The following is a 16,439-nucleotide window of genomic DNA, read 5'->3' on the forward strand; positions in this document are numbered from 1 at the left end:
AAGCGCCTTTGCTGTGCGAATGAGTTTGACATGCATACGTAGTATGGCATCTTGAGTATGCATTGGCTGGCTCCAGACTTCTTGTATAGTCTCTACGAAACCTGGCATGTTCACCCAATAAGATTCAAAGCGAAAGCCCACATAGTTTTGTCTCTCTACATCGCCTGTCAAAAATAATGGGCAGTGATCTAAGCCCATGGTTGGCAAGGCTTGCAAGTCAAGGTTTCGGAAGAGAAGATGCCATTCTAGTGTACGAAAGAACCTGTCTATCCTTGTGAATGTTGGGTGATCTTGTTCGTTGCTCCAGGTGAAACGTTATCCACGGAGGTCGATTTCCATCAGTTGGTTCTCGTCAATTGCCTGCTTGAAACGGTTCATCAAGTTTCTGTTGAGCTTATTGTTACTTTTGTCCTCCTGTGCTCTTCTTGCACCAAGCCATCAGAGAATGGCTTTTGTTGTCCTGGCCAGCTATGTTGTTCTGGACTCTGTTGTGGCGACCCGAGTGTACCTGGTTGCCATTGCGGTGTCGTGTGGAGCTATAGCAGTCCTCCATGGCTCCGCGGCAGCGCGTCACTCGCCCCCAGGAGGAGGCACTGCAGTGGCGCCTTGTGCCTCGATGGTGCTGGTCATCATGGTCGTCTCTGTCACGACGTGGGTGGTAGTCACGGCTTGCGAAGTTGTCGTGGTACTGGTCGCTGCGTCGTTCCCCCTAGGAGTCCGGTGCCCCGTAGTTCTAGAGGAACTCTCGGCATGGCCTCCTGTTGTGCCGTCCATCCCCTCCGCCCCTCCCTCTGAGGAAGGAGAGGTCCTCGACCACGTCGAGGTGGATGTGCAGCTTGTACTTGTACGCACCCTTGATGTCGTTAGGTGTGTCGTGGTTGGGGTTGATGAGCTGCCGCGGGATGTCGATTGCCGGCTGCTCCCTATCAGAGTCGGTGATGGTGAGCAACACCTTCTTAGGGATCTTGTTGGGGTTGGAGCACCACGCCCACAGATCATAGGTACGTGTGCGCTCCTGCCGGCGTGCGTGTTCCTCAACATAGTGGATGGCGCAGTGTTGCCCAATGTCTTGGGCCGCCACCTCCTCGGACCAGGCATGCACAGGCACTCCCTCGATGCACAGCCTGACCCAGAACTCTAGCTTGCTCTCCACGGCGTTCCGAAGCTCTATCCATGGCTCGAAGTTGAAGACTCTTCCTCTGTTGTGGACGCCCCGCTGGTCAATGGCGTGATGGTATGCTCGGCAGTCAGTGAAGAACACCAGATATTGCTCGGGGAAGTGATTGACGGCGCGCACTTCATGGTAGCTGATAGGGAGCTGTTCTTCAAGGGCGTCGGCGACGTGGCGTATTCCCGTATCGTGGCTGTTGCCGTTGAGCCAACAGACTGCCATCTTGTCGATCATGGACTCCACTTGCACTTGATGTGCCCAGTCACCGAGAGTGCACAGACCGCGTATTCCGGGCGGGCACGCGGGTCACCTGGGTACATCGCCATGGGAGCTACCTCACCCTTTGCCGCTTGAAGGTAGGAACGGCCGGCCGTGCAGACGGCCTGGCCAGCAGGAGCGGGGCTGAAAGGTGTGGTGGTGGCGATGGTCTTGGTTTGATGAGAATGAGAATAAGTCTCCGGTGGTGACCTTTTAACATGGTCTCTCCAGGTTGGGCAGGCGAGGGCCTTATGCCCCGTCTGCAGACATCTCCAGCATTTAGTGCGTTGCTTGCATTCAGCTGCTCTGTGTTCTGTGGAGAAACAATTGAGGCATTTTCCCCTGACATGTTCCCTGTACCTCTTCCTTCTCTGGTCTTCCATATCTGGTTGGTGAAGCCTTGAATCTTTTCTTGAATGGTCTCCAGTCCTTCGCCACCAATATGCTGGTTTTACCACTTGGAAGCCGTGTTCATCAATCTAGGTCTCTGACTGTAGTGCAGTGTGTTGTGTCCTTGAAGATTTGTCCATGATCGGATCTTGTTGCTGATGTCATTGCTATCTATTCCTTGAGCTGGACCTGACTGGAGGAGAGGGGAATTGAAGGTTACCCACCTCCCCTTCTCTCGAGCATTGACCCTGCTGCTTCTGCCAGCTGCTTGTTGAAATGCTCTGCTCCCTTCTCTGATGCAGATTTGATGGTTGGCATGGTTGTCGTTCTGTCCCTACTCCTTTTCCTTTCTCTGCGCTGGTGAGCTTCTGCTTTACAGGCTCAAAAACTCTGCTGTGCGGTGGATTTTGTGGATTCTCTTGCTCGACGAGCCGTTGGAGGAGGACGCGAACCACCGGGCCTTCTTCTTCCTCGTCGAGCCCCTCGCCAGCCTCACTGGCATGCTTTGTGCTTAGTGTGTTGATTTGCCTCGTCGCATTCAATGCTTGTCTCCAGCCGCGTTGACTTAAGGCTGGCCTGTGCTCGCAAATTTTGGACAAGATCCGGGAGGATGCTGGCCTCAGACGCCGCCTCTAGCCCCTGGGTGTGCGTAGCTTGGCCAGACTGTCGATCTTCCAGCGATAACTGCTCCTGTACTACGACCTCATCGATGGGATCCGGATCTTGGACCTTCCTCTGAGTGGACTCGATCTCCTCCTTCTCTTGCTCCCTCGCGACGTGGCTAGTACGAGCTTGGAGGTCTTCTACAGACGCGCTCGGATCTGGGGCCGGTTGGTTGGTGGAGGTTACTGGGGTGGGGGGTCTGGGATGGGGTTGGTGTACGGGTGGGGTGTCACCATGGGCGTCGCCTCTCTCGGGGGGAGGAGGGGGACTCATTTGTCCATGTTGGGCAACTATTTGCTGAAATCTTAGGGCCTGTTTGGGAGCACTCCACTCCAGAAAAACCAGCTCCACTCCACCAACTCCACACTTTACTAGCTCCACTCCACGAACTCCAAATAAATATGGAGCTCCTGCACGTGTTTGGCTGATGGCAGTGCTCCAGCTCCCAAAACGTGAACACTTGTTGTGAATGGTCTATTTTACCCTTTGTTAACGGACCCACATGTCATACTCTTCTATTTTCTCCTCTCTTCTCCCTCTCTCTCCTCTCCTCTTCTCTTCTACGTACTGCAGCACCTGCCAGAAGATAGACATGGGCCGGCCTACGCGCCGGCCGGCCTACGCCCCGGCCGCGCCGCCGCGGGGGAGCTCGCCCCGGCGGCACGGCGAGCGGCGGGCGGGTGGCGCCCCGGGCGTCGGGGGGGTGGCACGGCGGGCGGCGGGCGGGTGGCGTGGCGGGCGGCGGGCGGCGCGTCGGCGGGCGGCACGGCGGGCGGCGCGTCGGCGGGCGGCGTGTCAGGTGGCAGACGGCGCGGCGGGCGTCGGGCGGGCGGTGCGGCGGGCGGCGCGTCGGGCGGGGCGGTGGGCGGCGGCCGGCGGGCGGTGCGTCGGGTGGCGGCCGGCGCGGCGGGCGGCGGCCGGCGCGCGGGTGGGACGGGGTGGCGGCCGGCGCGCGGGTGGAATGGCCGACGGGATTTTTATGTTTCACGAACCGGTACTGTGTAACGAGTGGCAATGGTGGGTAAATACCCACCAACTCCACGAGGAGGTCTGTACAAGGGGTTTTTGGAGCACCTCTTGAGGTACTCCACAAAAAAGGTGGATCTACCCCCCTGCTCCACCTTTTTCTTGGAGCCGGAGTTGCTGGAGCTAGACGCGTTTGGCTGCGAAATTTTCGGAGTTGGTGGAGTGGAGCAATTTTTTGTGGAGTGGAGTGCTCCCAAACACCCCTTTATTGTGCATTTTGTAGCTTTTTTTTTTTGCCACACTTCTCCCCGCTGCCGCCATTTGTACAAAATGCAAAAGCTAGGTCAGGCTCTTCCTCGGGGAAAGCTTTTTTCCACGTTTGTGCAGCCTATCTAAGAAGCTCTTATCTGGATCGGTCTTTCTATTTGGTAGCTTTGTTTATCCGATGATGCTGCCTTTAATAGTGCGTCATCTGACCAGCACGAGCTAATTTTAACGATGGGAAATATTTTGCATATAGTTACCCATATCAAGTAACAATGTACTATAGTATATCTGTTCCCACAAAAAATTACAGTTTATCTGAAAAATAGACCCATTTAATGACCTGAACTTTAATTGTTGGACACACTGGTCGTGTATACATCAGTGATTAGGAATCGAATGGCCAGCTTCTATTGAGAGCCCATTGGGCCAGTTCCCTCCAAATGCATAGGACTACAACAGCCAGCCCAACGCACTGGACCGACATTATTGGACAGTGCTGGGCTGGGCTTGTGAGCCATCAGAATGACAAGCTCTGCTGCTCAGGCACACTGTCAATCTGTCATTTGCAGCAGCAGTTGACAATATCGGCCAACCATCATAAGTCACGGTGTCATTTGCAGCGCACAAGATCGCTGGGGTCAGGGCGTCCTCTATCAGGCGCAGATTATTGCTGATTCCTTGGTAACACTGTCTTCTCCCTCGAATCTGTGCATGAGTTCTCATTTCTTTTGTTTAATTCATATTTTGTTTTGAGATTTCTGATAGTAATATGAAATTCTATGAATTTCGGTGTTTTGATTACCCCAAAAAGTCCCCCTGCCACCTTGACAATTTAAACCCTGTGCAGCGCATAATCAGAGCAAAATACATCAAAGCGCGCACACAGTGGTAAATTAAGTAATATGCAAGAAATGTTTTTTGCACTAGATTATATGAAACCACACCCTGATGATTCCAGAGGGATGAAATAAATCCACACATATACTGACATATATACACAAATCCAATCTGATACATGAGCATAGCTTGCATTGATGGGCACAGCTGCAGTGCTCAAGCTTCCAATCTGCTAGCATGCTATGCACTGATCTGGTGGCATGCACACAGATCATTCAATTAAGGAGGTGGAAGCTAGGAATTATTTAATGTATAGACAGACTCTCACACACAACATTATTCAGGGATACACGAGCATTACATATTTACAATTGGGACAGACCACGCATACATACACACACACACACACACAGATACACACACACACACACACACATACCGATCGTCAAATCGTGCGACGGAGCGAGTTTGCAGCACACAATGCAAGCATGAAATTCATCCTGGGAGCTGGTGATCATGGATGGATGGAAGGATGTAGGATGTCTGCAAGGAAATCTTCGTTTTGTCCTGCGGCAGGCCAGTACTTGTTCTTCAACAACCAGGAGCATGCTGCTGAAAACTTCCCATCGTTGTCATCTTCTTGTACCCTTCCATTTCCTTGATCTTGATGGTGCGGCTGCTTGATGGTAAGAACAGGTTGCTTTGTATGTGCTTTGATGCTATCCCTCACCTGATCAGGGACAAAATCACCAGTAAACTCGAGCTCCTTCAGCTTCGGAAGGTCGGTGATGCCCGAGAGAGAATTCATCTTGGTGAAAGACCAGACAATCTTCTCAAGTTTAGGAGCTGCTCCGTTGGTGAAGGAGATGTTGGTGATGGTAGAGCACTCAATGATAAGAATGTTGAGCTCGGGGAAATCATTGTTGTTGAAGATAAGTTGGCTTTCATCATAAGAGTTTTGGGAGAGCACCAGGCAGCGGATTCTTGGTTTCTTGGCAAGAATTTGTAGGTTAGCACGATCCAGCCAGGTGGAATGAAGGATCACCTTGGATATTTTTTTGGCATTTTCAAGCGATGAAAGAAGCAGCGACTTGTTGCCCTTCAACTCAAGATGCTTAAACTTTAGAAGGTTGTTGGCCCCAGAAATGGACATTATGTTGGCGAAGGACAAGACAACCTTCTCGAGCTCTAGAGCTCCTTTATCTTCAAAGATTATGTCTGTCTCCATGTTGGGGCCCTCAACAAGGAAGTACTTTAGCTGTTGGAATTCATCCTTCTTGAAGGTGAGCTTGCTACGAGTATATTTCTCATCAGTTCCTCCCTCTTCAGTGATTGAAAGAAGAAATCTGTTCTTCTTCAACTCAAGCTCTTTTAATTTGGGAAGGCCTCCGACCCTACAAAGAGACTTTATGTTGGTGGAGGACAATACAATCTTCTCGAGCTCTGGAGCCGCTCCATTCTGAAATTCGATGCTCATCATGTTGGAGCCTTCAACAAGAAATGATTTGAGATTTTTGAATCCATCATGCTTAAAGGTGAGCTTGTCGGCTGTATATCCTTTGTATCTGAGCCTAAAATACCGTAAGTTGGGCAGCTCACTGAGAACCTTCATATCGTCTTGGTTCAATGAGGTGCTACTCAGAGTTACCTTGGCAAGTTTACTAAGACCTTCGGCTACTATGGAAAGAAGCTGACCATTATGTGTGGAACCATGGATGCTTAGGCTCTCAAGAAGCTTGGGACGGTATCTCAAGTAACGACGAATATTCTTTGGTAAGTGTCCATTGGGTGAAGTGCCTTCTCTTATGGTACTGGGAACAGTAGAGACTGATAGAGATCGGAGGGACTCATATAGGTCACTTATTGCTACAAGCAAATTATTGAGTAGATTTTCCTTGTCGTCGATAACCACACCAAGCTTCCTAAGCTTCCATAGCTTCCCAATGTCTTTCAACTCTTTGCCAGTCCATGAAACCTTCACATTGGATAGTACCTCCAAGTTTGCCATTTTTCTTATCTTGAGAGGAGCCTGGACACTAGAGAATAATGGCGCCTGCTTACTTTGAAAGAAAGAGAATAGTGGCATCTTGTCCCTTTTTGAATTGTCGGTATCACCATTTCTTGAACTTAAATCAGTATGGCCAGCTAGTAGGCGCTTTAGCTTTAGGAGGAGCAGAGATCTTGTTGCATATGCAGGCACCATGGTTTGCCGGATATCCAATACCTCGAGCTCATAGAGATTGTTGATCTCACTGGGTAGCTGGGTAATATCTGTTCCTTTTAGACTCAGATACTTGAGTAGTAATATATTCCTGCAGATGTCATTGAGATAGTATTGGTTTCTCTGGAAACAATGACAACCTTCCAGATCTAGCACCTTAAGCATTGAAAATTCAGATGATCCACGGAGCTTTTTCAAGAAAGTATCAATTCCATCTGAGCCACGGAGTCGGACATCATTGAAAATGGAGAAATGACGAGCCAAATGATGTGATAGGCGTGGTTCCACAATGTGTTGTTTCTTGGCGATCTTGGTAATGAACTCGTGAACAAGATCACCTACAACACAGCTCTTTGCCTTTCCTACACCACCAATATCACTGGGATAGACAAGCCACCGATTGACGAGAGCTTCAAAACATCTCTCAGCATGATGCACTGCATTAGGCCATTCTTCCTTAGCTATCAGCCCTTCTACAACCCATCGTCCTACTAAGGTTGACCGGCTGATGGGGTAACCTGGAGGGTAGATTGCTAGGTATAGCAAGCAGGCCTTGTATTCTTTGCGGAGATCATTGTAGGAGAACTTGATCATCTTTTTAGCATTGATGCTACCCAGAGATTTTTGTGAATCCAGGGAGCCAAGCAACTTGCACAGATCTTCATTGCTCCTGTTGGGATTAGCGTAAATGGCATGAGCGAAGATCTTCATGCAAAACTCATTTGGATAACACTTATCCAGTATGTCACGGAAAATCTGGCTGGCATCTTTCACCGACTGGCTTGTAAACTGGAGCAAAATATCATGGTACAAGCTAACAATAGAATTGCTTATGGGCTCCCGTGGTGGATTGCAAATTTCTTTGGCCCTTTGAATGTTCCGGGTGGTCACAATCATTGCACTCCCTTCGTTTAACAGCTGGTACAAAGCATTTCTGATCTCCTCCCAACCGGATACATAGTTATCATCATCTTCAATGATAATCAAGGTCTTTTCAGATTGAAAGAATTTTTCAGCCTTAATCTTGTCAATTACCATTTGGATTATCACCTGCTCCTTAATTTCCGACTTGATTTGTGTAATCTTTTGCTTGGCTTCTTCGATTGCACTGGCATATTCATCCTCCTCATGATGAACTGGCTTATGTTGTGTGGCTTGCTCCTGCTTCGCTGCAGGTTTGCCGGTAGCTTCCGGCAGCTGCGGAAATTGCTGCTGTTGCTCCTTTAGGATGTCTTGCAGGATGCCATGTACAATCTTGTGGATGATTTCTTTGAGCTCACCGTTTCCCACTGAGGTAGTAGCAGTTGCTCCAGAATCAGCAGCGGCAGCTCGACTACCATCGGGACTGCTAGAGGTGGTAGCTTCCTGGGCTTGCTGGGGCTCGTTGTCTGGGAACATCTTGTGCAGTATGTGTTCATACCTGAACGGATCAAGACTAATTGGGAACACAGGTTTGGCTTCTTCTTTTTCCTTCTGTTCAGGATCAGCTGCATCTTTTTTCGCCAAGTCAGGTTCCACTGCTTCTATATGTTGTTTAAGCTTCTTGGCCGTCTCCTTGATAATCTTATCATGGTCCCATAATGTCTTCTCGATGCCTTCGCGGAGACTTTTTCCATCAGAGGTTTCTCCTGGTTTTATGAGAAGAAAATGAAGCGCCTGTAAGAGAATGCCCAAGGGTTTGTTAACCCAGAGGGTATCAGACGTAGTTTCCACGGTGCCATCGGTGGTATCTTCAGACTTGTATCTCTCTTCTTCTTGCGCATGGCTGGTCTCTACTTCTTGGATCTTGCTCACGATTTCTACCACCTTTTTCTTCATTTTTTCATCTTGGAACTTTGCACTGATGTCACCGAGAATGTTGGATCTGTCCTTGTAGGCTTGATCCTTGACATCATGCTCCTGCACCTCGCCATGATGTTTCTTTTGCTTATTCTGCTCCTGGCATTCACGCAGGATATAGCAGAGGATGTCTGTGGGTCTTGCCGGATTTCTTATCTTTACCCACATAGGAATACGATATCGATAGAACGAACCGAAGAGTCTTGTTCTCGTGTATCCTATCACCCTCAAGTATTCCTTCTTGTGCACATTGAGTAGGTTAATCCAGACAGAGCGCTTGAAACGGGTGCTCGCCACGAAAGCCAAAGCTTCGCGTGCATACGGTGCATTGGCCCCAGCGACCTCAGGATCCGGTGCAACAATGGCGATTGATGGTATCGTTGATGCCCTCTTGGCGGCATCCCCTTCTAGCCACTGGACTATCTTCTCGGCACAGTAGTCATCAAGGGAGCGAGGCTCTAGGGCTCTTCGACGAACCACAGCCGTCTTGGCCGCTTCGTACCCGTCATATTGCCCGCCTTCACCATCACTGTGGTCTTCGTCTTCTTCTACTTCATCGTCTTCTTGTGCAGCAGCAGCAGGAGGAGGAGCAGCTACCGGCGCCTCCGCCGCAGCTTTGAGCGTCGACGACGAGGCCGCCGCCGTCGTTGCTCCTTCTGCTGTACCGGTTGGCTGCTTGGGGACCTCGACGCCATACCGGAGGCGGCGCTGGCCGACGTCGTGCGCCCGCCGCCTGAGCTCGCGCAGCTGGTTGGCGGCGTAGTGCTGGGCGAGGAGCTTGTCCAGCATCCACGGAGCCCAGCAGACGAGGCGCTGGAGGAGGCTGCCCGACGAGTAGTAGCGGTGGGCCGCCGGGTTGCCTCTCTGCAGGTAGAGGTCGATGCAGTTGCTGCAGTCGTGGGCGAGCTCCCGGACCTGCTTCATCCACGTCCGGACCTGCTCGTCGGGCTCGCCGCTGGGACCGCGAGGCGCCGTCTTGGCCAGGTGCTTGAGGAAGCTGTTCATGCTCTCCATCTCCTCCTTGATGAACTGCACGTCGCTCCCGAGGTTCCCCAGCAGCAGCGCCTCGTTGCGGATCAGGCCCAGCAACGAGGTCACCGCCCCCACCGCGAGCTCCGCCATGGCGACCGAACCCTGCTGCTAGCCGCCGACAAGCTCGCTGGCTGGCCGGCGGCGACGATCGGTAGCTTTAACTTTTTTTGATCGATCAGCCGCCGGAATAAGCAAAGCTAGCTAGCGCACGCATGCATGGGGTGAGCACGCTGCCACTTGAGCTGTTAGTTCCGTGCTTTGTGCCATGCTTGTCGTTGCCAAGAAAATTAAGGAATATTTACCTTGCTCTAGCCTTGAGGAAACCATCCAAATGCTTTACTTTGCTTTCTTCTCTTTTTCTTCTTTCTGTCAAGGAATGACATTCCTTTGGTTACTTCTCTCTTTAGCTAGAGCACAGTCACCAGGCTCTTTACTTCTTTATTGTTATCTTTTGCTTTGGTTGTCTGCAGATCTTGCTTTGCTTGCCACATTACCTTACAAAAACAGTCTAGTCTTCGTTTTACCGTTCGTGACAAGTCCCGGCCTGGAGCTAGCAAGTTCAGGAGGTACAGCTCCTTAATTATTTTTTTACAGCTCATTGTATGAGCATTACATATTTGATAGATGGTAGATATCAATTCATATACCTTACAAGGGGTGTGTATGGCCAACACACCGTTATGTATAGGAAAAATCTATTGTCCGACAGCTAGTGCGTGAGCACCCAACACACGCGGTCTGCTGTGCCCCGGGAGGAGAGAGGTGAGCTGTCGTGGCTCGCACTCTCTTTTCTTTGTTTCCCCTCTAAAAAATGCGATTATTTTCTCATAGAGTGTCCGTTTTCAATTCTGTTTGCACCATTACGTTTCTTATGATTTTGCATATATTTTAGAATACTTTTATATATTATCAACTTATATTGAATGTGTTGTAGCTACTTAATATATTAAGCATGTAGCGACTTATGTGTAAATCTCTTAATAAATTATGAATATAAGTTGCTACAAAAATAATTTTTACCCTTATGTGGTTTACCTACATGATGTCTAGATAAGTTGCTATATTGACTCTACATTAGTTACAATACATAAGTTGTTATACTGTCCGAACACAACTTGTCACACAATTCTTTTGCGACCTGTATAACAACTCCTTGTATACATAAGGACTGGGATAACATGCGACTGTCGCGCAAAAACACAGGATGACAAGTTATCAACTTATGTAAAGAATTGTGTGACAAGTTGGGCGCACTGTGTTTTTGCGTGACAGGTCACGCGTTATCCCAATCCTTATGTATACCGCTTTACACGATATGATTTAGAGTGTTTTATTGTCCACATGTTAAACTAAAATCTGGGTTACCTTCGATACCTCCCAAGTAAAAACCCTCTACCGCACCAAAACATGCATGTTCTAGGTCAAGAATATATAGAATAGAATTATGATATGTCGTATATATAGAATAGAATTGGATACAAGGTTTTGCTATTCTTTGACTATTCCTATATATTAATGTACATGTCAAAGAGTTTTTCCTACCGTCTTTATTTGGGAGGTACCAGGAAATCGGTTCCATAATTCCATATGCTTGGTTCTGCACACCACGAAAATTATGGAATTTTTTGTGTCATGAGGAAACTAATGGCATAGCTTCCAATGCTTTACTTGGCTCCAATGCACGGTAGTTCTCTTTGATTCTTTGTGTAAAGGTATGGTATTCCTTTGATTATGGCTCTCTTTAGATCACTGTCACCCGGCAATTTACTTATATATTTCTTCTTTATCCTTTTCTTGCTTTGGTTGTCTACAGATCAGCTGTTGCTGGCAACTTGGCATACAGGATTGTTCTCGTCCTTTTCTTTTACCATTCTTGGCAGAGAAATTTTACGGTGCTTAAGGAGGTACCGTGAGGTACCGCATCTGTAGCGTATACATTGATACCTCTTAATACTTGGAATTAGAAACCTTGGCGCGGCTTTGCCGCATGTTTTTTAATAACTGGGCCACCGTCACTTGATTGGAATCAAAAGCTCGAGAAACTTGAGATTTCGAAGGTAGAGATATGCCTATGATATAGAATATTTTCAATTTGAGTTTATGGTAAATCTGTATACATCGTAAAAGGAGCATATTATTGTTTGTTGCAAGATCAGAACATGTAGACTATGCCCGCTATTTTTTATTTTATAAACTGGTCAGAAAGATTAGATTATCATTTATTACACTAACACCATAATATCTAGAAACATCTATTTCAGTTTGATTGTAATACCCCCTATAATATCTTATTTGTGAAGAAGGATCACCTTTTTTAGTATTGGGCCTATGTCAACTGATTGGAACCTAAACCTTGAGAAACCTGGAATTTGGAAGGTAGAACTGAAACGCTTCAAAAACAGAATATTTTCAGTTTGAGTTTAGCAGACGGTAAATCTGTATACATCTAAGAGAAATATATTATTGTTTGTCGTTATAACAGAGCATGAAGACTCTTCATCTTTAAGGATCCACAGAGGCCAAAGCTTAAATTACTTTCACTTTCTTGTTCCATATATGAACTTGCATATTGCCTCCATCCCAATTTAACTGTATTCGTAAGATTCAAAAAATGTCCCTAATTAAACGCAACAATAGATGCTCACCGGTCCCAATATTCCAGCATGTGCACTAGTATATTGGGCCCCATTTGTAACAAAAAATAAATCTGAAGCACCTTATCTTATCCATCCATGGCCTAAAGGCTGGAACGATCTAGTTTCTTCCACACTTTGTTTCTTCTCACACCCTGCCCTCCCGCACCGCTCGGGTTCCGCATGCCGCCTCGCTTCAACTGCTCCACATCCAGCCCAGCAATGCTTAGCGGCTCCCTGGTAATTCTAAGCCCTATAGATATTCACCTTTGCATAAAGATAAAATTAAAAAACAAGTCCAACTACTGTTAGAAGCTGGTCTCATAGTTCCCAGTTATAGCCCTTTTGCTTCCCCAGTATTATTGGTTCAGAAAAGGATGGCTCCTGATGCTTCTGTGTGGATTATAGGAAGATGAACTCTATTACCATCAAAAATAGATTTCCTATACCCATTATTGATGAAATTCTAGATGAGTTAGCAGGAACAAGATACTTTGCTAAACTTGACATGAGATCTGGGTATCACCAAGTTAGGATGAAACCTGGTGATGAACACAAGACTGCCTTTAAGACTCATCATGGGCACTATCAGTTCAGAGTTATGCCATTTGGTTTGACCAATGCACCAGCCACATTTCAGTGTATCATGAATGAAATGTTGGAGCCTTTTCTTAGGAAATTTGTGCTGGTTTTTAGGGTTTAGGGTTTTTCTAGATGATATCTTGATTTACAGTCCTACATTAGAACTGCATATAGATCATTTGAGACGAGTGCTGACCAAGTTAAGAGAGCATCAACTATATATGAAAGCAAGAAAAAATTTTCTTTTGTTCAAACCTCCCTCGATTATTTAGGTCACATTATTTCTCATCAAGGAGTAGCTACAGATCCTTGTAAAACAGCTGTTATGGTGAATTGGTCAGTATCTACTACTGTCACTGAATTAAGGGGATTTCTAGGCCTTACTGGATACTACAGAAAGTTCATTAGGCATTATAGCATCATTGCTAGGCCTCTTACCAATTTACCGAAGAAGAAACAATTCAGTTGGTCTGATGTAGCTCAAGAAGCTTTTGATCAGCTTCAAGAAGTCATGTTAGTGCACCTATCTTGGCCCTTCCTGACTTCAATGAACAGTTTATTGTGAAGACCGATACCTGTGATGTTGGAGTGGGAGCTGCACTGATGCAGGAGGACCAACCAATTGCATTCTTGAGTAAAGCATTGGAACCAGCCCATCAGAAACTCTCTATTTATGAGAAGGAATTTTTAGATCTTATCATGACTATAGAAAGGTGGAGACCTTACCTACAGAGGCAAGAACTTTTGATCGGGACTGACCATAAAAGCCTGTCTTACTTGATTGAACAGAATCTCCGTTCTGAAATGCAAAGAAAGGCATAACAAGGTTTATAGAAAAGGGAAAGAAAATGTAGCTACAGATGCATTGTCTCGAGTCAGTCATTTGATGGCAATTCAGAGTCTCATAAGCTCAACATACTTGGAGGAGGTGTTGAACAGTTATACCACAGATTCTGCTACACAGGAAATGCTCACTAAGTTGGCTGTGCAATCACCAGGTGAAAATAGATTCTCGTGTCATCGATTCTCCATCAAGGTGACATCAAGTACAAGAATAAGGTCTGGATTGCTCAGAATTCAGCTTTACAGACAAAAATCATTTCTGCTTTGCATTCCACGGCAATTGGTGGCCATTCTAGGACTAAAGCTACTTATCAAAGAGTCAAGAAAACTGTTCCAATAGAAATGTCTCAAAACTGATGTGGAGCACTTCATCAAACAATGTCAAATTTATCAACAGGCAAGCATGAGAATACTCATCCACCAATTCTAAAAGGAGCCTAGCAAGATTTGACAATGAATTTTGCAGAAAGACATGTATACAAAATATGCTCATTTCATCCCACTAAGACATCCTTTCACAGCACAAAGTGAGCACTTCAACCTACCTATAGCACTGAAGCCCGCCCATAAGCAATAAACAAATATTTTCTTCTCACTCTATCAGCCGCACGAGCATCTCGCGCCACCATCGTGAGTTCGGGAAGGGCTGCAACCACCAGATCCGCCGCCCATGAGCTCGGAGAGAAGGCCCAAGCCACCAGCGCCGCCCCCTCCACAGTCCACACCTCTCCCCCCCCCTTTCCCTCGCTGCTAAGCTCAACGCCGCTGGCGCACAAGACAGGAAGCGGTGGCAGCCATGGAGGCCGCCTGGCCAAATCAGACCCCTTATATTTCTCTTCCCTCTCACCGTGTGGAGGAATCGAGATGGGAGGTGCTTGGGGATTGATTTGAGGGGTGGAAGGCCGATTCGGGCGGATTGAAGGATGGGCGGCGGCGGCACAAGGGAGGGACGAGCGGCAGCGTGAGGCAGCGGCGGCGGTTCCTCAGTTTTTCTCAAAATTCGGTTATCAAAAATCAGGAACCGATCGGTTAGTTGAAAATATGAAGACCCAACAAAATTACCACAGCAAGAAAAAGAACCGATTCATTGGTACAACAAATACAGATCGATAAGGATGCAGCAAAAAACATCTAGGATTAATCGAGCACTCTCTAGATATGGACAAACTCAACAACAACAAACACCACGGATCCAATCGCTCTAAATCCAATCAGCCTCGATGTACACAACACGAGAAGTAAAGAGCAACAAACAAAATCCAATCGGTGTGCAGATAACTGGAGATGGCGGGAGCTGAGGAGGCCCTGTAGCCGGCGGGAGGCGCCACCGCCTAGTGTTGCAGCACGTGCTCCTGCAGGGAGGGGCTTCTGCTTCAATGAATATGGAAAGCCCGAAAAAAAGAAATACCGCCTCTGTTATTAAAAAAGGAAAGATAATATGCCTATATTAGAAAGCAGCTAATTAATATCTTTGTTTGGCACTAAATCAGGCATTCTTGGAAGTGAGAATAAAACTAGGCACATTTGAATGAACTTTCTGCCATGTTTAGCAGTGGAATTAAAAAGCTGAACGTTATTAATTAGGAAATAATAGGAGCCACAAGAATGGCAAGTATTGATCTCATGCTAATCTTTTTTTTCTGCTATATATACAGTACGTATCAACAACGGAGCAAGCAACCAGTATACTCACACACTCACCAGTCAACTTAGCCGAATAGGAGTAGCACACACATAAGCTACCTCTCATCAGTGTGGATGGCGACGTTCATGATGAAGAGCAGGCGCAGCAGCCAAGGGCTCTTGTTGCTTCTTTCCTTGCTTCTCTTGACATTCTCTGTCATTCCTGCACCCATCAGAGGTAATTTAACAAATCAATCTCACTTTTTTGGGGAGATTATATTTGTATCAATTGTCATTTCACTGCTTCTTGCTTTCATTATATTCTTAAAGGAAAAAAGAAAATGAAAATCTTATTACTGGATATATGCATGCATCACATCATATATGTTTTTGTTTCGACACTGAGATCTGTTTGTGATGTTTCAGGTGAGAGAATAACAGAAGGCGGCAGAAAGAGCAAGATCGTCAAGGCCGCAGTCATCCACGACGACATATTCAACGGATGCTGGCACCATGATGCATCGGCGTCGAACGTCTGCTGCACCAAGGACATCGGAGTGCGTCATCAACTGCCCCTGCAAGGTGCGATGCAACGGCTAGGCGTACGTCATCTTCTTCAAAGATGTAATTTTGTACCAGCAACTGAGAATTGATAAACGGTGGATTTGTTGCGTAGAAACATGATTTTGTTTTGGCGAAATGTTTGCTACAGTTTTGCTGAAAACCCCACCGTATTTCATGGAAACCCCGTTAAAACTGTCGCGGTCACCCATCTAGGCTTTTTTTAGCTCACCCATTTCTGAATCCCCCACTGCTCCCTCCGGTATCAAAATTCTTGACATCCTGACGTTTGCCATTTGCATCTCATTTTTGGACTGAAATACCCTTGCATGAATGCTTGGTATTAAACCAGTTTTGCATGCACCTTCTCGATCGTATCCAGGGCCGCATGCAACTTCTCGTCTCCAGCGCACACGCTGCATGCTCGCTCGGTCGCTCCCGATCGAGGTATGCAATTAAACCAGTGCCATGCTCCCATCGTCTACAAGCCTCACCGGCGCTCTAGCTTCTCCATTCTCTTTCTCTCTGCACTCACTTGCCGCTTGCACTGCTC

General features: G+C 47.1%; 1 protein-coding gene across 1 annotated transcript; it reads right to left on the minus strand.

The window, feature by feature from the left end:
- Window positions 1-4,683: 4,683 nt before the first annotated feature.
- Window positions 4,684-10,019, minus strand: LOC117859904 (uncharacterized). Its single transcript, XM_072294622.1, has one exon. The coding sequence runs from the start codon at window positions 9,732-9,734 to the stop codon at window positions 5,067-5,069; it is 4,668 nt and encodes a 1,555-aa protein (XP_072150723.1). The 5' UTR covers window positions 9,735-10,019; the 3' UTR covers window positions 4,684-5,066.
- Between the last annotated feature and the right edge of the window lie 6,420 nt (window positions 10,020-16,439).

This window comes from Setaria viridis, chromosome 6 (genome assembly GCF_005286985.2).
Source record: "Setaria viridis chromosome 6, Setaria_viridis_v4.0, whole genome shotgun sequence".
Lineage (NCBI taxonomy): Eukaryota > Viridiplantae > Streptophyta > Magnoliopsida > Poales > Poaceae > Setaria > Setaria viridis.

Bases quoted from the DNA above. Each gene is read 5' to 3' on its own strand.
- LOC117859904 (XM_072294622.1), bottom strand. From the start codon at position 9,734: ATGGCGGAGCTCGCGGTGGGGGCGGTGACCTCGTTGCTGGGCCTGATC.